General features: G+C 44.0%; 1 protein-coding gene and 1 pseudogene across 1 annotated transcript in view; both read left to right on the top strand.

Annotated features, from left to right (window-relative positions):
- Window positions 1–22962, top strand: part of PRKAA1 (protein kinase AMP-activated catalytic subunit alpha 1) — a 69455-nt gene extending 46493 nt beyond the window's left edge. The window contains 4 exon segments of the mRNA XM_077462810.1: window positions 13330–13822; window positions 16275–16302; window positions 16305–16400; window positions 19886–22962. Of these exon segments, the coding sequence (XP_077318936.1) occupies window positions 13330–13822; window positions 16275–16302; window positions 16305–16400; window positions 19886–20133 (865 nt within the window). The 3' untranslated portion in view covers window positions 20134–22962.
- On the top strand, window positions 584–702 carry LOC143941626 (5S ribosomal RNA; annotated as a pseudogene).
- Window positions 22963–26455: the final 3493 nt, after the last annotated feature.

Below are 26455 nucleotides of genomic sequence, written 5' to 3' on the forward strand. Positions count from 1 at the left end.
CGGTCGGCTGGGGAGCTGAACTCTTGTACTGACCTTTTTTACACGCACTCTAATCTTCGCTTGGGGAAAGCAGGAAGTTTTAGGGAGGTCCATCCATTCGTTTCCTAGGTCCCCCTGTGTTTGCAGTCGGCTTGGAGCTGGAGGCCGGACCAGATGACGGGCGACGTCAGTTCTGGTGGGGGCGGACGTCTTCGTTGAACCCGCGTCTTCCGGTTCCGGACGCGGACGGAAAGGAGGACCAAGCGTTCGGCTGGTGCAGCCTCTCTTCTAAGTTGCACAGGTAGCTTTGGAGGCACGTTCGTACCACTCTTCCTCAACAGGAGAATGTCCGAAGCAGTGGCTTCAGGAGCTCCAGGAGTAACGGCACCAGCCACTCAAAGGTAAAAGCCCTGGCGAGGGGTTCCCTTACAACCAGTAGCTCCACTGGTGTTTTTTCCCCCTCGGTGGTCGGGGGGAAGGGTAGTGCGTCTGGGATCCAGATGGAGATTGATCCTAGGGGAGGGCACTCCCGGTGGTCCTCTTAAGTAGTGCTGGTGTTTCTTTTTTTAGGATTTTATGCTGCTCTTTTATCTCTGTCTCAGAGGCCTACGGCCACATCACCCTGAATGCGCTCTATCTCGTCTGATCTTGGATGCTAAGCAGGGTCGGGCCTGGTTAGTACCTGGATGGGAGACCGCCTGGGAATACCAGGTGCCGTAGGGGACATGAGCAAATCTCCCCTTGGTTCTAGGAGGGAGCGTCCTTCATATAGAGCCTCTTTGGGGGAATCCCTGGTTCAGGGCACTTGGTTAAGAGTGTATTGAAGCACCGGATAGCTCAGTCAGACCTTTAACCTAAGGGTTCAGGTCCCTGTTTGAGCGCCATCAGGAAACAGGCAGCAGAACACGGTGCATATCTGGCGGCTTCTGTGAAAGCTCCAGAGCACTCTTTCACCAGCACAGCACAGCAGAGTGTTCCACCTAACCCGATAGATGTTCCTCCTGCATGTTAAGGGAGAGTCTAGAGGGTTCCAGAGAGGAAGTTGAGGAAGAAATTGACAGTGCCGTCTCAGACTCTCAAGGGAATCTGATGGTGAGGGCTTGGGTGGGGAACCCAAAAGAACCTCACGATGTAAACTTCCCCCTGGATGAAGTGGATAAGCTCTTGGGAGCTATTCATACCACTTTAGGCATACAAGAGAAAAAGAAGGCATTGTCACCCCACGATCAGATGTACTAGGGCCTGGGGGAAGCGGGTGTTCCCGGTTCATGACGTCTTGATCGATGACATCAGAAATGGCGGGGTCCCGAAGGAAAACCTTTCTTTTCTGGTGCATTAAAACAAAGGTTTTTTTCTTGGGCGGAAGAGGAAGCTCTTGTCTGGAATAGAATCTCCCAGGTTAGAGGCTACCTTTCTTCAGATGTCCAGGCATTCTGACCTGTCCTCGGGGACATGGGAATACTTTCAGACCCTATGGTTTGAAATGATGGACTCACTTCTGAAGGATGCATGGGTTTTTTCTCTTAAGAAAATATATAAGCCTGCCATAGCGGCCACAGGGGTGGCTCATAATATGAAGTGTCGGCTTAGCCAGATTAATGCATGAAGCAATGATGGCAGAGGAGACTTTCTATCCTCCTTTCCCACGCTGCTTAAGGAGTTGGCATACGCTGCTTCGATTCAATCCAGGTGAATGTATGCAAGATCTTCAGCTCTGACCAACTCAGCCTGGAGGGCCTTAAGGCTGAAGACATGGCAGGGGGTCAAGGCGTCCAATGCAAAAGCTCTGTGTAATCCTTTTTTACTGGAGACCTGCTGTTTTTGGCCAGGTCTTGAAGCAGTGCGAGATCGCACGGCTGATAAGATAAAGGCCGTTTCCCTTAAGAGGAAATATATAAAAAGGGGCCTTCCTCCCCCAGTGGGAGATGATCACCTCCAATTAGTTTGTGATGAGGATCATCAGAAGAGGTTACCGTTGGGAGTTTTCAGAACTCCCCCCTGTTTGAGACTCCTTGTCACTGAGCTGCCAAAATGTGCCCTTCTTTCCTCTTCAGGAGTTAGAGGAACAGGAAGTGGTAATACAGGTCCCAGCAGGATAGATAGGAAGGGCTCCTATTCTCACTTTTTTGTGGTTCACAAGCCTTTGGAAAAAGTTCAGGCTCATTCTGAACCTGAAGCGTCTGTGTGTCTTAGTCACCTACAGACGGCTTTTGTTGGTTTTGGTCACTGGGTGAGGGCACCTCTTCCACCAAAACTGTTTTCAGGGCATGGATAGTAAGAATGCATACCTGCATATTCCCATCGCAGAGAACCACCAGCGTTTCCTTAGGCTGGCAGTGATAACTTCTGTAGGGGTGCTACACCTTCAGTTCAAAACACTTCCCTTTTGGGCTATCCCTTTCCTCCTCGTATCTTCACCAAAGTGATGGTAGAAGTTCTGGCATTCCTGCGTCTCAGGGGAGTCTCGGTGATCATGTGTTTGACGATCTTCTCCTGTTTGTACCTTCTCTGGCGCAGTCGATTTGGGATCCACAGGTAACAAAAGACCTGTTGGTGAGCCTGGGTTGGCCTCTGAACCTAGAGAAACCCAACTTAAAATCCTTACCAGGGGGTCACCTTCCTGGGGTAGGTGCTGGGCTCAACAGAACAAAAGGTCTTCCCTCCTTGGAGAAGATCCAGAAGATAGACCTAGCACTGTTGTTTCTCCAGGGCAACCGTCAAAAACTCAGGCAGGTTGGGTTTACTGACAGCCACGCTCCTAGCAGTTCAGTGGACGGGGTCATGTTACCGTCCTCTGCAAACTATTTATCTTGAAGGTTTGGGACCACAGTCAGGGGTCTTGGGACTTTTTAGTTTCGGTTCCAACTCAGGTAAAGAGGTCCCTTTGGGAAAGGGAGCACGTTTGTTACAAGACCTAGAATGGAGTTTGCCAGTATCCAGGGTTACAACCGATACGAACGGCTTAAGTTGGGGTACACACCTAGACTCCTGTTTGGTACAGGGTACCTGGGAGAGGAAGGAATCTAAGAGATCCTCAAATTGGAGGGAGTTGAGAACAGTAGATCTGGTTCTCAGGACCTTTCAGAGAGTTCTCGGGAGACTTCATGTAAGAGTCATGGAAACAATCCCTTGGCAGTGGCTTACGTCGACAGGACGGGGACTCCTGGAGCGAATCCTTATGGGTCCTAGCGAAGGCCATCCTCAGATGGGCCGAATATTAAAATCCTGTCTTTCCAGTGATCTGTTTGAAAGGAGAGCAAATTCTGATATTAGATTTCCTCAGAGCAACCAGGTTCTCAAGCAGGAGGTTCTTCGAATGGATCACCCAGAGTTGGGGGATTCCTTGGATAGACCTTTTTTTTTTTTTTTTTTTTCTCAAGGGAAAACGCAAAGGAAGCCATCTCCTGTTCCATGAACAGGGGAGAGGGGAGGTCGGGAGCAGACACACTAAAGCACAGAGTTAGGGTTTCTCTAAGTGCTATGCTTTCTCCCCTCCCGTTCTGATTCCTGCAGCAAAACCAGTGAGAGAAGGTCAGGGAAGTTTTCAGGTGGAGATTACTACCTGTTTTCTAATCACACCTCTTGGGCCCAGGAGGCTGTGGTTCTCCATTCTGAAGGGCCTGTCAGTAAAACCCCCCCCCCCCCCCCCGGGTTTTCCCGGTCTAAGTGTCTCCTTTCCCAGGGTCCAATCTGCGGTCCCCAGGTGGATTCTTGCAGCTTGGCTACTGAGAAGGAATTGCCGAAGGGCAAAGGGGTCTCAGATTGTTTAATAGCCACTCTTCTGAATTGTAGGTAAATAGAAACTCAGACCATTTTCTTGAAGGTATGGAGGCGGTTCAACAGCTGGTGCTCAGAACTCCTTCAATGTGCACAGCCTTGTAGTCGTTCTAGAGTTCCTGCAGTCAGGGGCAGATAAAGGTTTAGCCCCATAAACATTGAAGAGTCAGGTTTTCGCTTTTAGCGTACTCCTGGAAGGGCATTTAATATCAGACCTTGGTATAGTAAGGTTCTTAGAGCCTGAAGTAGGTAAAGACCAAGCCTTTGGTCGTCCCCTCCCCAGTCGGGGTCGCTCATTAGTTTTACAGGTTCTCACAAAGAACCTTTTCAGCAATTGGAATCTGGCTTGTTATGGTTGATTACTCTCAAAACTGTTTTTTTGTGGCGATCACTACGGCAAGGAAAGTGAGTAAACTCGAAACCCTTTCTGTTAGGGCACTCCCTTTCCAGACTATTCAGTTTTTAAGACCGTTCTGGCCTTTTTACCTAATGGTAGTCTCTAATCCTCAGAGTCCGAGAGATTATGCTGCCTATTTTTCGTTCAAAACCAGTGAGAGAACAGGAACACATCTTATTGGACGTTAGAAGATGTGTCCTTCATTATTTTGGTTGCACAAAGTCAGTTCAGGAAGTCTGATTTACTTTTAGTGTTACTCCCAAGGGCTAGGAAGGGTTCCAAAGCCTTTAGACGTACGCTAACCAGATGGTTAAGGTCAGCCATTGGGCAGACTTGCGTGGTTGGGGTATTAAAGCCTCCAGTTAGAATTAAAGCACACTCAGCCAGGACAGCGGCAACTCCGCAGACAAAGTGGGCTGGTGCGTCTCCTGAACAGATCTGTAGAGCCGCAACGTGGTTCAAGTTTTCTACGTTCGTGAAGCGCTATAGATTGGATCTTCTCTCAGCCAAAGACCAAGCCCTTTGGTCACAAGGTGCTGCAAGCAGTAGGTCCCACCCTAAGACAAGGTACTCGCTTATCCTCTCAAAGGTCACTGTCCTGAAAGACAATTGGGGGAAAAATGGAGTTACGTACCGGTAACATCCTTTTCCAGGAGTCTTTCAGGACAGCACCGGTTCCCACCCAGGTTTTTTGCAGATCATCGGGAACTCATCACATGAGACCGTCAGGTAAGACTAAAAGTTTATTTGTTTGACGTGTTCTTGTGTCTCCCCAGTTGGCCGGAGGTACTCTGGAAGAACTGAGGAACGAAGGGAGGAGGAGGCTTAAATCATGAAAATGAAGGCTGTGTTTCCTAAGAGGGGAGGAGCCAGTGTCTCTCAAAGGTGGCTGTCCTGAAAGACTCCTGGAAAAGGATGTTACCGGTACGTAACTCCATTTTTTTTCTGCCTAGTGTAGAAGGACCTGGCACCCAGTGGGACCATTGGTCCTGGGAATTTTTTTCTTTTTTCTGCATCTGATTCCTGTGATCTACAACAGCCAGGCTGGGTGACAGGCTGCATAATATAGATCCTTGTCTGGCAGAAAGTGTCGAGACAGATGGCTTCAATAACTCTAGGGTACAAACTGGAGTTCCCATCTCCTTGCTTTCTCAGATCAGACATTCTTAAAGTCTTTCTAGCATTGGACCATCTTTTGGCAATGTGGTCATGATGGTCCCCATGAAAAAGCAGGGGTTGAAGTTTAATTCAAACCTTTTTCACAGCAAAATGTAAAGGAGAGGTCAAACCCGTTCTGGATCTCAAGAATCTAAACTGGTTCCTGAATATCTGCTCTTTTCGCATGGAGTCAATCCAATCAGTTGTCTCCGTCATGCAAGGAGAACTTTTGAAGTCAATGGTGCATACCTTCATGGGCCCATTTCCTCCCTGCTCACTAGAAATCTTTACTTTTAAAGTAGAAAATCTTCATTTTTAGTTTGTAGCTCCTGCTTTTCGGTCTAGCTACTGCACCTTGAACGTTTACAAAGGTTCTGGCCCATCTAGCCAGATTGAGGTCCTAAGGAATTACTAAATTAGCTTACCTAGATCTGCTCTTGGTAGACCAGAAGGTAGCCCGCTTAGACCAAAGTATGGTCACCAGTCAACTAGCTGGGGTACCTAGGTTAGGTTCTCAACCTAGAGCAAGATCTGTGCCATAAGGAACTGATTCATGTGGTCAAGCAAAAAAACCTTTGAATCAGCTTTGCATCAGGTTGTTGGGAAAGATGGTGGCTTCAATCGAGGCCTTTCCTTATGCTCAGTTTCATTCAAGGCTGATGCAAAACCGTATCCTATTGGCTTGGAACAAGAAGGTCCAAGCTTTAGATTTCCCAGTGTGTCTGACTCCAAAGATGCATCGGAGCCCCAGTTTGTGGTTGATCAAAAATCTGCAAAAGGGAAAATCCTTCCTACCAATTACCTGGAAAGTGGTAACAACTTATGTCAACCTTTTTAGGTTGGGGAGCAGTCCTGGATGAGGCAACTGTCCAAGAAAAGTGGTCCAGATCAGAAATGACTTGGCCCATTAAACAGAGATTTGGGCAGAGCACTTGGCCCTGAGGGCCTGGATGTTTAGTTTAAGGAGCTGTCCTGTCAGGATCCAATCCAACAATGCCACAACAGTGGCCTATGTCAATCTCCAAGGGGGCACAAGAAGTTGTGCAGCCTAGAGAGGTGAATCGTAGCCTATCTTAGGCAAGGTAAATTGTTTTCTGCCCACCGGCCATTTTTCATTCTAGGAATCAAATTGGCAGGCGGTCTATTTGAGTCGCCAGCAGTTGTTCCCGCGAGACTGGTTCCTTCCCCCCCGATATCTTTGACAATAGGTCAAAGATGGGGGGGGGGGGGGGGAATCACAGACGTAGATCTGATTGTCTAGGTTCAACGAAGAGTGACAACTTTGCGTTAAGCACAAAGGATCCGCTAGCATGTGAATCGGGTGCCTTGGTGTTCCCGTGGAATCTATTTTACTGATTTATGCTTTCCCTCCTTTCTGCCTGCATCCATGACTTTGTCGCAGGATCAGACGGGAATGCAAGGCGGTGATTCTTGTGGTCCAGAAGATCTTGGTATGTAGAGATAAGGAGGGTGGTAGGGGTCCCATGGACCCTACCACCACATCCAGACCTTCTCTCGCAAGGTCTGGTATGCCATCTTGCCTTTCAAATGCCAAATTTAACGGTTTGGCTATTGAGACCCACGTTCTGAAGAAGTGTGAGCTATCAGGTTCAGTGGTATCTACCTTGGTTAATGCAAGGAAGCCGGCCTCCATAATTGTATATTATGGAGTCTGGAAAGCATGTCTCCTGGTATGAAACCAGGGGTTGGCGCCCCAGGAAGTAGGTTATAAGTAGAATCCTTGACCTCCTGCATATGGGGTTTGAAAGTACAAGGCCAGCTTTATTTCTAAGGACAGGTCTCAGCCTTATCAGTATTTCAACGACCACTTGCCTTCATTCTCTGGTTTGTAGCTTTATTCAGGGGGCAGTGTGACTTAATCATCCGTCCGGTTAGGTCACCCCTGGGACTTGGACTTTAGTTCTATCGGCATTACAAAAACCTTTTTTATTTTTTTTATTTTTTTTGAGCCAAATACAACAGTCCCTTGGTCCTTTTTGACAAGGAAACCATTTTTTTTTTTTTTCTGGTAACCATATCTTCTGCAAGAAGGGTATTGGCGTTGGCTGCTCTTTCTTGTAAAGGGCATTTATTATTCAAGGATAAGGTAGTTCTTGCATCCTCATCCTAACCTTTTACCAAAGGTAGTATCAGGTTTTTATCTAAACCAGGATATTCTACTTTGTTTTTCCAGAACCCTGTTCTATGTAATAAAAATCACTACATCTCTGTGGAAAAGCAATCAAGGTCTACTTGAAGGTGACTGCTCAGATTCAGAAAATTGATATATTGATTCGTGTTGCCTGAAGGTCCTAAGATGACCGGCAGGATTGAAATCCTACTATTTCTAAATGGATTTGAAAAGTAATCTCTCAAGCTTATGGTTGAAAGAGGTAGATTCCACCCTCTCGAATCGCACTCCTCTAGGGCTGTTAGTGCTTCGTGGGCAGTGCATCAGCAACCCTCTATGGCTCAAATCTGCAAGGCCGCAACTTGGTCTTTAATCCATACATTTACCAGATTCTATCAGGTGGATGTAAAGACATGAAGATGTCAGCCTTTTGGGTGCAGTATACTGCAGGCAGCAGTACAAGTCTCTTGATCTCGTGGTGCCCTACTTTTGTTGTCTCCCTCCCCTCAGTTGGCATTGCTATGCGACATCCCTCATAGTAATTACTATGGCTCTGTCGCATGATGTACGATTAAACAAAATGGGATTTTTAATAACTGCTTACCTGTAAAATCCTTTGCTTTTGAAGTACAATCACGGGACAGTGGCCCTACCCCTCTTTCTAGTATACACATGTATTGCTTTGCTACAAAACTTAGGTACTCCCCAGTATAGGGAGGCAACTTCCTGTTTAGGGTGTGCCAGTGTCCAGCTAGTAATTACTATGGCCCTGAGTCCACGGCGTACTTCAAAAGAAAATAAATTTACAGGTAAGCTGTTATAAAATTGCTATTTTTGGTGGTATTTAATCATCTCTGGGTTATATTTTGTGCTGAGACCAAAAAATTCTGTGAAAAGAACATTCTTTTGTTATAAAAATTAGCAAATTGGTAATTTTTCTTCATAAAGTTGGCCAAAATTTATACTTTTACATGCATATCTTTGGTAAACATAACCCAAATTGGTGTATATTTGGTCTTTGTGAAAGTTGGTGTCCACAAGCTATGGTGCCAATCTGTGAAAATCACATCTGATGTACTGATGGCCTATCTCATGTCTTGAAACCCTAACAAGCCAGGAAAGTACCAATGCCCCCCAAATTACCCCTTTTTGGAAAGTAGACATTTCAAGGCATTTAGTAAGAGGCATGGTGAGTGAGCAGTTTATAGGGATGGCTGAGTATGGGGTGACTGAGCATGAATGGGATGGCTGAGCGTTGCTATGGATGGAGTGGGAACTACACATGTAGCCCGCAGCACCTGATCTCTCCCCCCCTCTGCTCACACTGGACATGACGCCGTTTGTTTACAAGTGATCGCTCCATCATTTGACAAAGCGATCACGTGGTAAACGGCTGCTATCCACCCTACCCAGGGCTTTTTAAGGGACAACTGCAATTGGCCCATAAGATGTCTCCCACCAATACTGGGATATCTGCACGCTGTGCTTTAATGTAAGAGGGCAGCGTTCCGCTTGGGTTTAGCCTGAAGGCCACGCACATTCCACGTTGGACATTTTTATAGTGGCTATGGGAACAAGCATTGGTTATTGGCACCTAGCCCGATCGGGGTCTAGCGGGTAAATGTCCCATTTACCGGACATCATAGCAGGGAGCAACTTGATAGTCCAACTGCTATGGCTGGAAAAAACACGGGAAATACTGTCCATACAGTTTTAGTTTTCTAGTGCTGGTGTTGTATAAAAGGGGAGAGGGTACATGACCACATGGAAAATGATGCACATAAAAGTAGGCGAGAGGAGAGTGGGCCTGGAATCATGACGACAACAAATACCTTTTGCAGGTAGTAGTCTGTGTGTAAATTGGATCATCCATCCAGCCACATTCTCCATGCAAACCATCCCTGAGACCTATGACCATAAGATCCAGATTTGAGTTTGACAATCATGGGGACCTTGTCAGGTGCATCACGATCCTCCAGCCCAGGCAAAACAGCCTCCGGCATGTCAAAGTAGGTATCATCTCCCACAGCCCGGGGTCTAGCCTGGTAACATGGTGTATGAGGTCACTAATTTGAAAATTTACATTTTTTCCCCTGTAAAGTGCGCCTTCTGTTTCTGCACTTCTGCAGAGAAATCTGGGAACGCCATTTGTTTGAAGGGGATTTTACACTTTTTATTTTTTATTTTTTTCTGAGATGGAGGATGGCATCCTGGTCTCTCTAATTCAGAAATGTTGCAATGAAGGTACACTGAGGCGCACCTTGTGGTGGTCTGGCTGCCAATTGATGGGTCCTCTCTACCGCAAAGGATGCAGAAAATGCAGGCCTACCAAAAGTGGAGATGAGAATTTTTTTTGAGGAAAGACTGAGGATCTGAGCCTTCCACAACCTCAGGTAGCCCCACAAATCTAAGGTTGCACCGACTGAGCCTATTCTCCATGTTGTCCCTGTTTAGATGGCACCGCATGCAGTTGGTGCTGGAGTCTCTTGGTGGTAACCTGCAATGGCAGTAGGTCACCCCCATCAGCCATGTGGAAGGATCTCTAACATGTTCCCTTAGCTTCTGCAGGTCCTGCCAAATCAAGCAAACGTAATTCTTCACCACTTGGATCTTGTCAGTGTGCTCTTGCAGTCTAATATTTCCTCCAATACTTTAGTTGTCAGCTACTGCCTAGTCTGTGGAGGAGGTTGTTGTGGAGGCACCATTTTTCCCCAGGGTCTCCTTCTCCTTGAGCTGGTATTTATCCAGCTTTGCAATAGTGTCAGTCACCTTCTTCCAGCGGCGACATGGGTTATTAAAGGGGGGGGGGGGGTCCAAGCCGTGTGAGGTGGGCAATAAAGTTAAAGGATAGCCACAGGATATAAGGAATCAGATCGCTCAAGCAGAGCTCCCTCACACCATGTTGGTCCAGGCTACACCCTCATGCTTCCACCTTTACCTGGTCTTCCTTATGGGTTCTTGCTATTTGAAGGGCTGGGATGTTTTCACCCATGTACTGCAGTGATCTAAAGGGATGTCATATGCAGTGCTGTTTGGGGGATATTCATTTTGCCTACAGATAAGTTTTTCTTACCTGTAGGTAAAAATTGCAAGTGGCGTTTGCTACCACTTTAATTCTGAATTCATTGGTATTTGGCATATTTATCCAAGTCATTTAGGAGTACTAAACTGCTTCCAGAGCAGAACACTTAATCGGTGCTGCTGTCTTTCAAAGTGCATTTTTCTATTCCTTATCACTTTCTGACCATAATGTGTATGCATTTCAACAGACCAGGCTAAAGACACACAATCCAGGGAAGAGGCCTATTGTGGAACTAGTACAGTTTGTTTTCGATTGGATGACATTTTGGAAAGCCTGTACTAAAATTACACCAGAACCATTAGTAAATATTGGAAACAATGTAGTGTGGTATGGTCCTAGATTACAGCTTTTTTTTTTTTTTTTTTTTTTAAATGTTAACCAACGGTGCCTGTATCGATCACCAAAATGTTTACACTTCTTCACAAAGGGCATACAGATCATTTGACTTTGAGATGTCCCACAATTCTCCCTATTTTTTGACAGACCCAATAGAGAAGATATTTGTCACCGGTGCCGGCATCAATATTTTTGTGCTGTTGACTTTGCTGCAAGTAAAATTGGATTAATTTTCAAATGGTGTGCTAGTGACAAATGTATACTGACGGCATCATCTGTTCAGTTGTTGGAGCACCCGATTACCTAAGGTCATATAATTCCTGATCTGACAGGTTGTCTATCCCTGGATAAGGGAACAGAGTCCAGACAGAATGTGTGCACTGCCGAATAAACTCTGATGTGCTTTGTTGTATTGGGAGGGCAGCATTGCACTAAAGCGGGGAGATGAGACTTCCATATGTCCAGCTCATGGTAGTTTTTAAAGTGTGCCATAAAGATGTAAGCATGTAATATGACCCCAATTTGGGTTCCTGGGGTCAGCTTTATTGAATAAATATGGTTTCAATTTGTTTACAACCGCTCCAAAAATCAAGAACAAATCTCACAAATGCTTTTATATGGATCCCATCAGTGTATATTTCTGCAATATTGTAATCATGTGTGTATTTTTTTTTTTGTATATTACTTAAATTACTTGGTGATATTAAAGGTAAACGTGTTTAAGGAAAACATGTCAAACTTGTCTGCTCTGAGCAGCCCCGATCCTCTGCCGACACACCTGCCCCCCCGAGCAAGCTGCTTGCAATGGGTGCACCCAAGCAGACTTGCTCCTGAGCCACTCCTCTGCATGTCCGTTCAGACAATGAGCCGCGGCTCGGCCCCAACGACTCTCCCTCATCGGCTCACTGACTGATGCGCTTGTGCACATCGCTGGATCGGGAGGGGTGGCTGCTGCCCACAGGTTTTTTACCTTTGTGCATGAAGGTAAAAAAAACCTTCATCCTTAAGAACCACTTTATTGTTGTATTAAACCTAAAACCGGAAATTGTATTCTAACAGCTTACCAGTCAGATATGGGTGCATTCGTTTTCTTAAGTCTCCAGCTAAGGGTTTGATCCGTTACAGCAAACAGTTTTTTCCTTTTGGGAGAAATTAAATAAAATCTGGTCAGTTGTAGGCAGCCCTGTCGGTGGTAAATGGTTTGCCGCAAACCCCTAACTGTTACATCTGCAGAAAAGCTTGTTCTGTTGAAATCCAAAACTGCTTTTTTTTTTTTTTTTTTTTTTTTTGCAGGCCTCACTAATGGTTGAAAATTCAAAGATGTGATTTGCAAAGGAGTAATGAAGAGAAATGTAAACTCAAAATGCACATGATCTGTGGCTGGGATAGAAAAGATTTTTCTATCCCGGTCACAGATTAGAAAATAATTTCTTTGCCGTAGCAACATGAGAGAAAATGCAAGGCTTGGTTGGTCGAATTTCAAAATTAATGGTGGCGCTATTGAATTACAAATCACACAAATTGTTTGATCAGCAAATTTGAAATTTGACCTATGTATGGCCTGCATTACTAGCTGGATCACTAGGGGACATTAAGGGGAAGAAAAGTAATGCAGCCATCACATAAGAATTGGTAAGCTGCAATGTTTGCTTTTGGGTTTAACAGTTTAGCTGTGTATTTTTAAGCCCCCCCCCCCCCCCCCCCCCCCCAAGTCTCAGATTTAAGTTAGACCTAATGGTTATACGGTTTCTTTTTGGTTGTCATATGAGCAGTTGTCCCCATTAGAAGATTTCACATGTGGTCTGTTCTGCTGACAGCTATAGCGTTTAGGATTTCCTGTCAGTTAGTGGTGACAGGTAGGGGCACTGCCAACAGTAAAAACCTGATGGGCTTTGTTTGCCTGCTCTATCTGGAAAATTAGAAGTTCACCCTGCTACCCACTCTGACCTAGACCCATGATATAGTGAGCTCACTTATCCTGCTACCCGCTCTGGCCTAGACCCATGATATAGTGAGCTCACTTATCCTGCTACCCGCTCTGGCCTAGATCCATGATATAGGGTGTTCCTTTGCTAATTGACTGGTAACCATTGTCGCTTAGGCTGAAAGTGATGGAAAATTGAACATAGAATTGGTGTCAGAACAGGGATAGAGGGGAAAATCTTCCAGTGAGGACAAACTTGTCTGAGAAGGCATCTGGAGAGTTTTCCCTCTATATTCCAGTTGTCTACATGACAGGAAGTCAAATATAATCTCCTCAATGGTACACATTTGGGGGGAAATTGTGTTTTTAACCATTTCATGTTCTTTCCAAAGTGGGGAAAGACTGGTCCCCTGTGCATGATTTTATCTTCTATTTCAGAACTTCATAAATACCACAATAACTTAGACACTTATATTCCTTGAAGACCATTTAGTATAAACTGGAATTAAAGTAGCTGTATAATCATGATTATTCTTTTAATCCAGAGATCATGAATGGTTCAAACAGGACCTCCCGAAGTATCTGTTCCCAGAGGACCAAAGTTACAGTTCAAACATGATCGATGACGAAGCCTTAAAGGAAGTGTGTGAGAAGTGTGAGTGTACAGAGGAGGAGGTGCTCAGCTGCTTGTACAGCCTCAATCACCAGGACCCATTGGCTGTAGCATATCACCTGATCATAGACAACCGACGGATCATGAACGAGGCCAAAGATTTCTATTTGGCTACAAGCCCGCCCGATTCATTTGTGGAGGAGCCTCATGTAGTACCCCGGGCCCATCCAGAGAGGGTGCCCTTCTTAATTGCAGAGTCCCCCCGGCAGAGACACACGCTTGATGAGCTGAACCCACAAAAATCCAAGCATCAGGTTGGGGTGAGAAGAGCAAAATGGCACCTAGGGATTAGAAGTCAAAGCCGACCAAATGACATCATGGCAGAAGTATGCCGAGCCATGAAACAGCTGGGCTATGAGTGGAAGGTAAGTGTTGTGTGTGTGTGTGTGTGTGTGTGTGTGTGTGTGTTGTTTTTTTTGTATTTATTTATTTTTTAAGATGCCATTATTAAATGGTTATTCATTTATAAATGAGAACCTCTAATCTCCTGAAATTTTTTGTAGTTTGCTTTAGACTTTTCTGCAAAATTGGCAGGGGGCTAAGGTTGTCCAATCTGGAAGGCTGTACATTATGTAAAGTTTGATTCTCTCTGAGGTAATGTCAATGCTAATAAAATCCAAAATCTTGCATTGCCATACTCCACCGATGTTCATGAGCAGTCTAGGCTTCACCTACCAAGTCAGTGGCCTGGAGGTATGTGGCACTTGACTTTTGAAATGGTTGCTTTTAGCCACAAATCTAATGCAATGCAAACATGACACAACCCTGTATATAAATGTGTTAGAACCTCGTGAGTTGTTACACAAAGCCAATAAATAAAAAGCAGCCAGCACTCGCCACACTTCCTATTTATGTGATAATGCAAAAGCAAAAAACAAGTGCAGCGCTAAGTGAGCATTAATAATCTATAAATGTGATGTAACCCTCCTATTGTGGATGGTCAGAGTACAGTGCTAAGTACAATCTACCGATCCGCAAGTGCTCAAACATGAAACATTAATTCCCAATTAAACGGCACATGAAGGGATATAAATATGAATTGATGCGATAATACGGTGTGCTTATAAACAATTAACCACTTAAGGACCAGGCCTCTTTTTCAGCCTTGTTTACATGGTTAAAACTGTTTTTTTTTTTTCCCTGGAAAATTACTTGGAACCCCCAAACATTTTTTTTCCCTAACACCCTAGAGAATAAATGGCGGTCGTTGCAATACTTTTTCACACTATTGCGCAGCGGTGTTACAAGTGCACGTTTTTGGAAAATCACTTTTTAGAATAAAAATATAAGACGACGGTAAAATTAGCCCAATGTTTTTTTTATATTGTGAAAGATAATGTTACGCCAAGTAAATTGATACCCAACAAGTCACGCTTCAAAATTGCGGCCCGCTCGTGGAATGGCGTCAAACTTTTAGCCTCAAATCTCCATAAGCAACATTTTAAAAATTCTACAGGTTGCATTTTTTTTGCGTTATACAGATGAAGTCTAGGGCTAGAATTATTGCTCTTGCTCTACCGATCGTGGCGATACCTCACGTGTGGTTTGGCCGCTGTTTTCATATGCGGGCGGTTCTCACGTATGCGCTCGCTTCTCTGCGCTAGCTCCCCGTGACGGGGTGTTTTTAAACTTATTTATTTTTTTAACACTGTTTTAAAAAACAAATTTTCCTATTACAAGGAATGTAAACATCCCTTGTAATAGAAAAAAGCATGACAGGACCTCTTAAATATGAGATCTGGGGTCAAAGTCCTCAGATCCCATATTTGGACTTAAATGCAATAAAAAAATAAGTCATTTGAAAAAAATAACATTAAATATACCTTTTTTGTATGGGCGGAAGTGACGTTGACGTCGCTTCTGCCCTCCTATGGTAGACGAGTGGGTGCTATCTTAGCCTCACTCGTCTCTATACCCAGCTAGGAAGAGGACCCGATCGCCTCCGCAGCCAACGACGGCTCCGGTAAGTGGAGGGCGGTGGCACACCTCCCGCCGATAGCGGTGATCTCGCGGCAAATCTGCTGCGGAGACCAGTTATCGTACAGACCGGCGCCTGAAGAGATGGATATCCCGGTTGTGGCAGCAGCTGCTGCCGTTACCGAGATATCCCTCTTCAAAAATAGGAAGTACATTGGCGTGCGCTGGTCGTTAAGTGGTTAAGGACAAATAGTACAATCTATAGTGAATATATACAATAAAATAGTACAAGGTATGTGAATAAAGGCGAGATGCTATAGACTGAATCCTTTTACTTTGCTCCACCTCAAATCACTCCTTGAGCAACCCTTCACCAGATGTGCCCTTACCTTAAGGCTTTCTAAAAATGCATGAGTGGTTAATCCTCTAGGGCAGTGATTGCAAACCTTGGCACCCCAGATGTTTTGGAACTACATTTCTCATGATGCTCACCTACGCTGCAGTGTGTATGAGCATCATGGGAAATGTAGTTCCAAAACATCTGGGGTGCCAAGGTTCGCCATCACTGCTCTAGGGGGTATTCCTCTTATTTGTTCCTTCCTTTGGTATGTATCTTGAGCAACTGATTCCACCATGTAATACCCCTTCCTGATAGTCACCAGAGCCCTCCTTTCACATCTTCCACTTGCAAAGTAGAAACTGGCAATAGTGCTTCATTTAGTGCTGCACGTATTTGGTATTTGCTATAACACGACCCTGTGTGTTATCACTTTGACCATAGATTTAGATGTTTAGCTGGAGTTGCCCTTTAAACATCCTCTTCGTAAGCAACTGTAAGCGCTGATGTGAACATGTATACCCCATGCTGCATTCATCAAGGTTGCTTCTTCAAATTTGCAGATTGTGAATCCATACTACCTCCGTGTTAGGAGAAAAATCCAGTGACCAGTATGTATACAAAAATGAGCCTGCAGCTATACCAAGTGGACAGCCGAACATATCTGCTGGACTTCCGCAGCATAGATGGTATGTAATACTACTACTGTACCACCATGCAGAGATGTTCTTTGCCAGAACGTCTTTCAAAATATTGCTTTAAGCAGGTAGTCAGTTGTAGGTTACTCAAGCACTCGATTCTGCATTTTGGTCATCAGAGGGGCTGGTGCAGATGTGCCCCATAAACAAAGGTCTAGGCCAGTGATGGTGAACCTTGGCACCCCAGATGTTTTGGAACTACATTTCCTATGCTCATGCACTCTACAGTTTAGTTGAGCATCATGGGAAATGTAGTTCCAAAACATCTGGAGTGCCACAGGTTGCCATCACTGGTGTAGGCTTTTAAAGCGGTTGTATTGTCCTTGTAACTCTTACCTACAGATAAGCCTATAATAAGGCTTGCATGTAGGTAGAAAGAATATCTCCTAAACATGTACGGTTTAGGAGATCTTCCCCCCCCCCCCCCCCCCCCCCCCCTCATAATGAGCCTCTGACTTCAGGTGCACAGGGGATTCTTGGTTGAAAGTCTGGCAGAAGCCAGACCCTGCCGGGAAGAAAACTCCCGCAAGCATCCGCGGCCGGAGCTGCGATACTCAGAAAATGTACCGAGGGAACATGTTGGCTCCCTTGGTGTAGACCGAGTGAGATGCCGGCGCCTCGTTCTAAGGTTAGTATTTCATAATGAGCTAGTATGCGGTACATACTAGCTCATTATGCCTTTTCCTTTACAGGTGTAAAAAATGTTAGCGGGTTTACTCCCGCTTTAAGGGTTGTGAAAGGCAGACAGTATTGTGTGCAGGTAGGATGTGGATACGTAAAGTTTTTTTTTTTTTTTTTTTTTTTTTTTTTTTTTTTTTTTGATGACCTGTTATACTTGCTCAGTGTCCCCACAGCAAGAAATTTGCCAAGCTGCAGCTCTGTGTATCTATTCAGACACGGAGCAGTGGTTTAGCACTGCCCCCTCTCTTGATTGGCTTCCACTGCTGTCAAAGTTGGCTAGTAGTGCAGCTGCTGTGTCAGCTAATCGGGATCGAGTCCCAGATGGCCAAAAAGAATGCATGACAATGTCTTTACAAACTCTTTAAAGCAGAGGTCCACACAAAAATGGAACTTCTGCTCTTTGGAACCCCCCCCCCCCCTCGGTTTCACATTTTGCACCTTTCGGGGGGAGGGGTGCAGATGCCTATATAATCGTATCATCGCGGTGACCTATGCCACTTTCCGCAAGGCTTCACTCCCTGTTTCCCTTATGGAAGATGGAGGCGGCAGCATCCAAGGACCGAGGGATGGTTCGGCCTCGTGTGCCGGCATCGCAGACGCCCTGGACAGGTAAGTGTCCTTTAAGTCAGCAGCTGCAGTATTTTCTAGCTGCTGACCTTTAGAGAAAAAAAAAAAATTGGTGGACCTCTGCTTTAAGGGGCCTGCTGCAAAACTTCAGGGTTATTAGGGGAGGATACTAAATTTATTATGGGAGTAGTGCCACCCACTCCCAGGACCTATAGCCAACTTTTGTATTAAGGGGTTTAGGGGGAGTTATAGGAAAAAGGAGTGTGTAATATATAAATATATAAATCTGCGTGAAATGCACAGTACACCATATCACTCAATTATCTCACTCGCCAGACTTAAGGGCATGTTCCACCTTTTTTGTAGATGTTTAGTAATTTGAACCACATCAATTTGGTGAAAAATATGTTTAACCTCTTGGTGCTGAGTGTACTCAAATATGCGGCCCTAATGGGACTGGGCTTTTTTTGCGTAGGGCTACATATTTGCATATGTCTTGCTGGGACTGCACAGCACGGTCCCAGCACAGACTGGGGTCTCACCAAGAGCCCAGGGCCCTGCACTAACAATTGGGACCTGAAACTCGCCTGATTGCTGTAATAGCCTCTGGCTATCATGGTGATCAGTCGCACTGAAGCCCGTCCCCATGTCTTTTCTCTGAATGGTGGAGTAAGACACATTCTATCACTCTGCTTGCAGAGAACTGTAAAAAAAACTATAAAATGTACACTATTGTTTCTGGGCTGTACTACAGGTACAAACACACAAGTGGTATCGTTGCAAGCGTTGAACAGGAACTTTTTATTTCGGGTTTGGGAAGGTATAATCTACCTGGATGCACAAAGTAGTTTATGTACAGTTGTAGTAACATGTCGGTTATAAAAATTGTGCTTGGGCATGAACATTTGTTTTACCCTTGGGCACAAAGGGGTTAAAGTGGAACTATACTCGCCTATTCAGTGCTGTGTTGTGCCAGAGCTCCTTGGCAGCCACTGACATATCCTCAGCCTTGCAGCTTCCAGCTATCAATCCCCAGCCATTTCTATTGGTCAGGCTGAGATGATGGTACTTCGGAGTTCAGTCACCCCAGCATTGCCAAAGTTCTTACACCTGAGCTGCACAGTACAGCCAGTTAAGCAACTTCAATGCAGAAGGACATATCGTGTCTCTTCTGCATTAAAAATTCAGAATATTTACCCCCAAAAAACAAACTTCCACATTAAATATTTGCATTTCAGGTGCAAAGCACAGGCTTCAGCAAAGGAAATGAATGGACTACAACTGACCGTTTTTGACCACACTTGTGCTCCACTTAGATCTTAGAACCCCTCTGCTGTGGTGGTGTATGGGACTTGTAGTCTTCCATTCAGATCCTGTAAACACTTATGTGGATGGATGGTGTAACTGTGCTGGTGGAATCGTGCAGAGCTGCACTGACTTTTAGATCAGATGTGGTAACTAGATTTATTTTTTTTCATCCCTGTTTTTCACCTGGTGAGCTAGCCAGTAACACACCACGTGTACTAGTGCCCTCAGTCTGGATGAAGGAGCAATGGCAATACCTTTTTGGACAGCAGCATCCTCAGTCTATGGAGAGGGGGGTGTTGGGTGTACTAGTAGATTTGGATTTGCTAAACAAATGGAAGCCAAACGCAGCTCACACTTATGAGCAGGTACAACAGTCTCCCCTTGGCCCCTGGCCCTTCTGCCACCTAACTACCGACATCAGTTGGAGGATGTCGGTTGCCTGCATATCATCCATGTTTGGCCCTCCCATCTTTGAGGTCTAATTGGCTGAGTGTTGGCGAAAAGCTGGAGAAGAGAAACCTTAGAATACTAGTCGGTAGCGGTTTGCAAAAGTGTATTTGCTTTGGAAAAAATTGCCTCTAATGTGGGTGTCCTTGTATTGATGCTACAATTTGTAAAACTTTCAGAGTAGTTGTTAGAATGGGGCACCTCGAGACCGTCCATAATTTTGGAGGGTGTCATGACTAAAAGGTTGAGAAATGCTGTCCTGGGGTGCCACAGAATCCTGGTTGAGCATGACTGCCTTAGGGAAATGACCTATGGCTGAGACAAACTGGAAGTTAATGTAGTGAAGAGGGTGAGATTTCAAGAGGACCTGTCACTGAATAGGCAAGGTGACAGATTTACTTTGGATGCTTGCCTCACAAACAAGCTGATCTTCATTTGCATGATTACTGTTGATAATGTGTGTTTTTCAACAGATGAGGTTAACGATGTCAAATCTGAAAATACCACACCAAGACGGTCGGGGTCTGTTGGCAGTAACCGCCCGCCTCAGAAAAGTGACTCTGATGCCGAAGCCCCAGCAAAATCATCCAATGGCTCTGTCCCTTCTTCACTGACCTCATCTGTAGACTCCTCCAACACTGACCTGGTCCCTCGACCAGGAAGCCATACTATAGAGTTCTTTGAAATGTGTGCAAATTTAATCAAGATCCTAGCGCGATAGGCTGAGGCCTTTTACCGGATCTCATTCCGAGCAATAAGCATGCAGTAACCTGTAGCCAAAATGCTTCCAGTCTTAATCCAGTCCTAGTACACAAAGAGCTGTAAGCAACATCACAAATGCAATTTGCACATGGGTCCGACGTAGTCGCTCAGTCTAAAACAGTAAAGCTTATTGTGCATTATTTTTAACATATAGAAATGTCAACAAAGCTATAAAAATTTTATGTATATAATTTTTTTTTTCCAAGGTTTGACTTTTTATTGCACATTTTATTGAACACTGGGCTGTGTCGCTTATTCTTGAGACACCACATGCGCTTGTTTTTATTTTGGGGTTTTTTTTTTTCATAGGATTTTACTTTTAAAGGGGATTTTTGGGTTTTATTTTAAACGGCTTTGGCCAGTCTGCTCTTGATGGGGAGGTACAGTGTATGTAAACTCTATTGTAAAGGGAACTTTCTCCCTAATATTACTTTCACCCTAATGCTTATTGCTCTGAAGAAATGAACAGCCTTATAACATGCAATCCTTGACAAATGCTTAGCACCATGTGTGATTTCTGTTTGCTCTCTGGTTGTCTAGTAATTGGCTTTGGAAAATGCCAGCTATTAGTGACTCCATGCAATTCAAGGTGTCGCTCTGCCCCCTCATGCAATCTGTTTTTGAAAGCATCAAAGGAAAAACTGTGTCCAAAAGAATGCAGATCTGAAGGTGGGTTGAAAGTTATTTATAAGTACGTCAAAGCCAATGCGTTTCGGAGCAAAGGATAACCCCCCCCTTTCCTCAGGGCTGTTGCTGCATGCTATTTAAATGGGGAAGTTCCCAAACCAGATGTATATTTGCAAGGTATCCAAGGGCAGACTGACAGTCACAGCTGTGGTTGTAGGTGCATTCTAATGGAGAATGTTTCCCAGTCAGGCTTTCAATCACAAAATGTAGGTAGCAAGAGTGGGCTGAGCAACACCACAGGTTGCATTGTCATGGTTAAATGGCCAGTAGTTTCCAGTGCTGATTGCAGGACATCCAGAAAGCAGGTAGAAATCAAAGGTGCTATGGCATTTATCAAGGTATGTGTGTTATATGGCTGTTTAATTTTCAGAGTAATTCTAGGGTGAACGTTCACTTAATTCATGTTTGGCCTCATGCCTGCCATATACACTTTTTTTTAAATATTCAGAGTAGTTTATACTTTAAGTATGTCTTTCTGGCTTCATCCCTAACTGTATATACAATTTTTAGGCATGCAATAATTGTTGAATGTACATAGTTTCTTACCTGGAGGTCCTGCCAGTCAGACTTGTTACAGGCTGACAGCGCTGAGCCACTGCCTTTCAATTGCAAGTAGCATTGTTGGCCTGCCGTCTGTGCAGGCCTGTTTGCCAGCCTATAGGCCAACTAAACGAGCATGCATGTTGGGCTGACAATGCTGTTGCTAATTGAGGCAGTGGCTTGGTGGGTTCAGCCTGCAACAGGAAGTGCTGTCACTGGCAGGATCTCCAGGTAAGAAACCTTTGGCAGAGATTCAAAGATTTGCTTAAGAAAGCTGTCTACAGTGTACTGTGATGCCAAGTATACTGAAAGATGGTTTACGTTTCAAAGTAAAGCTGTCATGAGACTGAGGTTGCTGTGGGTAAACTGCATCTACCTGGCTGTTATACTGATGACCTGGCTTCAGTATCAGTAGCATGCCTGATCTACATATGTGCCAGGCTTAGTGGTTCAGGGTATTTGACATAGGAGGGTTGGCATGATAGCCAGGCGATTGGAATTGTCAAACTAAAGTTGGCAATGACTGCAGCCTTAGTTTTTTTTTATCATTTTGTATTGTTGGAAGCATGGTTTTTAGTACAGTTGGCTTGGCTCTGAGAAGTCTTGGCCTGCCAGTCAGTCGGCTGTCTTTCTTGCCTATAGGACAGGGATGACTCTGCCAGCACAGATCTAAGGTCCGGAGACTTCACAGTGAGGGCACCAGAAAGTAAATTCTCACCAGTCTCTGCATATTCAAACATGGCCACTCCCTGAAAGAGGGCTCGTTGATCACAAGAGCTCTAGATCTCTGCGGCAAGATGACTGGGCAAATCCCCATTTAGATCTATGAAGATTACTGATTTTGGGTGGTACTGAGCAGGAGACTGAATTACATTTTAATTTAACTTGCCCAAATCCAGACCACCTGATCCTGGAGTAGTTCTTTAATGGTGTGCACAGGAAATAGAATCTAGATGGACCAAAAAAACAAAAACAAATTGTATTTCAAGCTAGAATGGAATAAGTACAGCACGGTTTCAGACTTGTTCTCCAGAGACACCTAATGGTGAAAATTAGTATCACCGCTTTTGTAGTCATTTATGATGCTTTGGGCGGATTTATGACTTGCCTGGAATTGAGGCTATAGGAAGATTATGTAAGACATTGCACTCCTTGCTCAGCTCACCTCTAATTCTGTGTTCTCACTTAGGGCAGCCCATACCAACATAAATATGTTTACCATGACGTGGGTTACTTCCTCTTCAGTGTAAACAGTGAATGAGTCCCCCTCCCTTTGAAGCACAAGACCATCTTTATATCAAGAGCAATGAGACTGGCAGCCGTTTAAAAAATAAAAAATAAATAAAAAAAAACACCCTGGAAATTCCCTTTTAATTATGGTTAGGTTGGTTTATATAATGTGAGTTTAATGAGGGACGGTAATTTTGTACAAATGTAATAAACATTTTTGTTTTCTTTTTATATATAACAGTTGAACATTTTTGTTAAATGGATTTTAAACATTGGATAAATGTAGAATGTTACCTGGCTGGATAAATAAACACTGATTTTTTTTATTCTTGGTAATGGTAAAAAAACAGGCTTTTTCCTTCAGGTGCTCAACTGACATTCACTTGCTATTTAAATTTTTTTTTTTTTATAAAATTTTTAAGTTTTTAATTTTAAAACGTATCAATGAATGCCTGCATTACCTTAAACTCCTAAATTGTACATGCAAAAAATGACTGCATTAAAGTTCGAGTTCATGCGTCAGCTACATGTTGGAGCAAGTCCTTTAATGAGCAGGATATGTAAGGGCACAGGCTTGAGCTGGGGGCTTTTATCCACATGCAACCCAGTCGGGTTCTTTGTCCAACAGTAGAAAATGTGGGAAACAAACACATGTACAGGCGTCGTTTTGTATTAATATGCATCTTCTACCATTACCAGAGAATGCAAACAGAACATACTGTCTGATGCACCTCTTATGTATGTTTGTCTCAGAGGGAACAGCAGAGATGTTTCGCACAGAGCAATTTTTTTTTCTTTTTATCGTGCCTTGTGCGTTTACTTTTTTTTTTTTTTTTTTTTATTTATTTTTTTTTTTTTTGCTGTTGCTATAACATGATTAAAAGGTCTGCAAATGAGCATTTACAACTTAGAATATGGTTAGTGCATAAATCTATGTCCTTTCATGCAAAGAGCAATGCATTGGTAGCCATGATGGCAGTGAGCAAAGTATCCAGAGTATAGCTGGCTTTATACAGAGATGGCTTCATTTAAGCATAATCTGGTTATTGGTAATAACTTTAATTGGTGCACAATATACATCCCAGCTAACTTACCCAGGACTTTAATCATTCAGTAGTTTGAAATCTCTGCACACAGCCTGTGATAGCCTCAGCTCTGTTCCGGTGTGCAGGGGATACTGTATATAAAAGGTACAACTTCTAGGTGAATTTGTTTTATCTCTAAAACCCTTGTGGCCGTTCATGTCACTAGGTGTATGTGTAAGGGTTTACAACCGCTTTGCACATCAAATGTAATCACCCAGGATACTTTTATTCCCTTGGTCATGTAAAGTAAACCAGCTAGATCCGGCAAGGTAATTTCAGATTAATGGTGGTGAAGGGCACTCTGCATACTTGGGGGTTTATTTTTTATTTTTTTTGCCATAGTTAATGAGCCTGTGTTGGTTATATAGGACCAAAGCTAAAAACAAGCTTTCGGTCAACCCAGCGGATCTTCAGATGTGATCGTTTTCCCATTTTCAGGGAATTTGTCAGTCTGACCAATTGTGTTGTGGGATTATTTTGAAAAGGAAGAAATGGAATCTGCTGGGGTGCAAGTAAAGCTGTCACTTCTGTAATGCTGGCACCTAAAATTCAGTTGCCTGATATGGAGTGCCCTAGTGATCCTAGCCTGCAAATGCTGACCAATTCCTTGGGGTTGCCAGGGGCTGCCTGGACTTCACCACTGCACAGCAATGTTTCCGATCACCAAGGTGAGCTTAATAGTGTGGCAGGCTCCAGTCAGTGACCAGAGTAGTTGGTCTCTAGTTGCATATTTAAGTGTAAAAAATTCTTACCAGTGCTGCTTCTGAGGCTGCTTTTGTAAAGCTACACTAGCCACTGGAATGTCCAGCATAGGACACTTCTGGATGTCCGATCCCCACTGTGGCCCCACCTGCCGGCAGCTACAAGTGTCCCTGAAGCTTGGAAGTGACATGCTAGTGACTGGTCAGCAGATGGATCCAAAGTTTTCAGTGGGATGACAAGGGCATCCGATACAGCCAGAAATGTTGCATGCATAGCTCTGCCACATCCAAGATCTGATTCTCTATTGGTATTGCTGGAAAGTATCAATGGACTTGTACTGGCTTTAAGCGCCATTCACACTTGTTTGACTTTCAAAGTCTCCTGACTTTGCGGTGCAACTTGGATGCATGCGACTTTGGCTTTGACCAATGATGAACTGTCGCATGTGTGAAATTCAGGTGTGACTTTCATGCAACTTTTTGAGTTTACATTGCAGTCTATGGCACTCAAGTCACATTAAAGTAAGAAAGTCGTGCAAGAATCTTTAAATTTACTGTGACTTAGACATATTTAAACAGTTGTCCTTGAAAAACATGGACTGCGACTCAGGTGACTTTAGTGTCCAAAGTCACATAACAAGTTGCACAATTGTGAAGGAAGCCCAAGTCTTACACTATGCATTTCACTATTGGGGCACAGTTCAGCACGTTTGTTGTACATGCTGTCTTGCATGTTGGTGTCGTTGCGGTTCTCCGCAGAGCATATGGCCAACATCGTCTTGGTGGGTAAGCCATGGTTCACACTGCTGCGGTGTGACCATGGGCTAAATATTGCTGTGCTTTACTTTTGACTTTTTTATAAATGTGTTCACAGGCTTATTTAGGTAAAGTTCAGTAGTCTAGATTTGATTTTTAATGGTTTACTCCAAACTATTCTTGCTGGTTAACATTGGTTACAGAGCTTGCCACTTCAGTATTTGTATAAATGCCTTGAACAACCCAGCCCTTTTTATTGTTTCATGTCCCCTAGATAATCCTATGGTTGCAGATCTTATTTGATAACCAACTTCTAACACCATCCCAGGATTAGTTTTTTTTTTTTTTTCCTTCAGTGGGGTGTCTGTATACATTCCCAATGTACTGTGAGAATGCAGCCTGTTCTGACATTCCAGTTGGTGTGGTCAATGAAACGTTTCATGTGAGATTTGCCCAATGATCTGGGCATTACTTGTGTGACTATGAGTTTGCCAGCGTGCACGCCAATCAGTGTTGCAATATTCATTTATCTTCCTTGCAGGACATATCGGCCGTTATTCATTCCATGAAGCCTAGGTGTTTTACGGTAGGTGAAGAGTCGCTTATAGTGAGATGGTTGCATGTGATCATAAAAGATCCTTTGGTGTGAAAGGGACAGATCTTACCCAGTCTCTTGCGGTGTGTGTTTTTTTTTTTTTTTTTTTTTTTTTTTTTTTTTTTTTTTTTTACACTTTTCTGTGGTATCTTGGTGAGATTTGTGTTTTTTTAAGGCTTGCTATAAATACTACAAGCTTGTGTGTACAGGGCCTTACAGAAATTTTCACCTGTAAAGCTTTGTTTGAACCTTTTTTATATTAATGGTTGCTTTTTACAGTTAGATTGGAAAGAGATATATTAAGACTGGTTTCCTCCTACCGATAACTTGCTTTAAAAGGTACCTGTACCTTAACGCGGTTGTAAACCCCAGATGTTCCAAAAAAAAACCTTCAAGGCAATGGCATAATGTGCTAGTATGCGCCTCATACTAACACATTATGAAATGTTTGCCTTTAAAATGAGGCCCTCCAGCACTGTAAAGTCACCACTGAGAGGGCTGACATGTTCCTCCTGTCTGTGATTGGTCGGAGCCACAATGGCATAATTCCTGTGCATGCACTCGGGAGCCCTTTGTTCCGGTAAGGTATGCTGGACCTTCAGAGTGCATGTGCCACTAATGTCACTGGCTGCATGCAGGGTGAATATCTCCTAAACCAGGGATATGCAATTGGTGGACCTTCAGCTG

This window comes from Lithobates pipiens, unplaced genomic scaffold (assembly GCF_037356315.1).
Source record: "Lithobates pipiens isolate NorthernLeopardFrog02 unplaced genomic scaffold, aLitPip1_a1.2 Scaffold_3, whole genome shotgun sequence".
Lineage (NCBI taxonomy): Eukaryota > Metazoa > Chordata > Amphibia > Anura > Ranidae > Lithobates > Lithobates pipiens.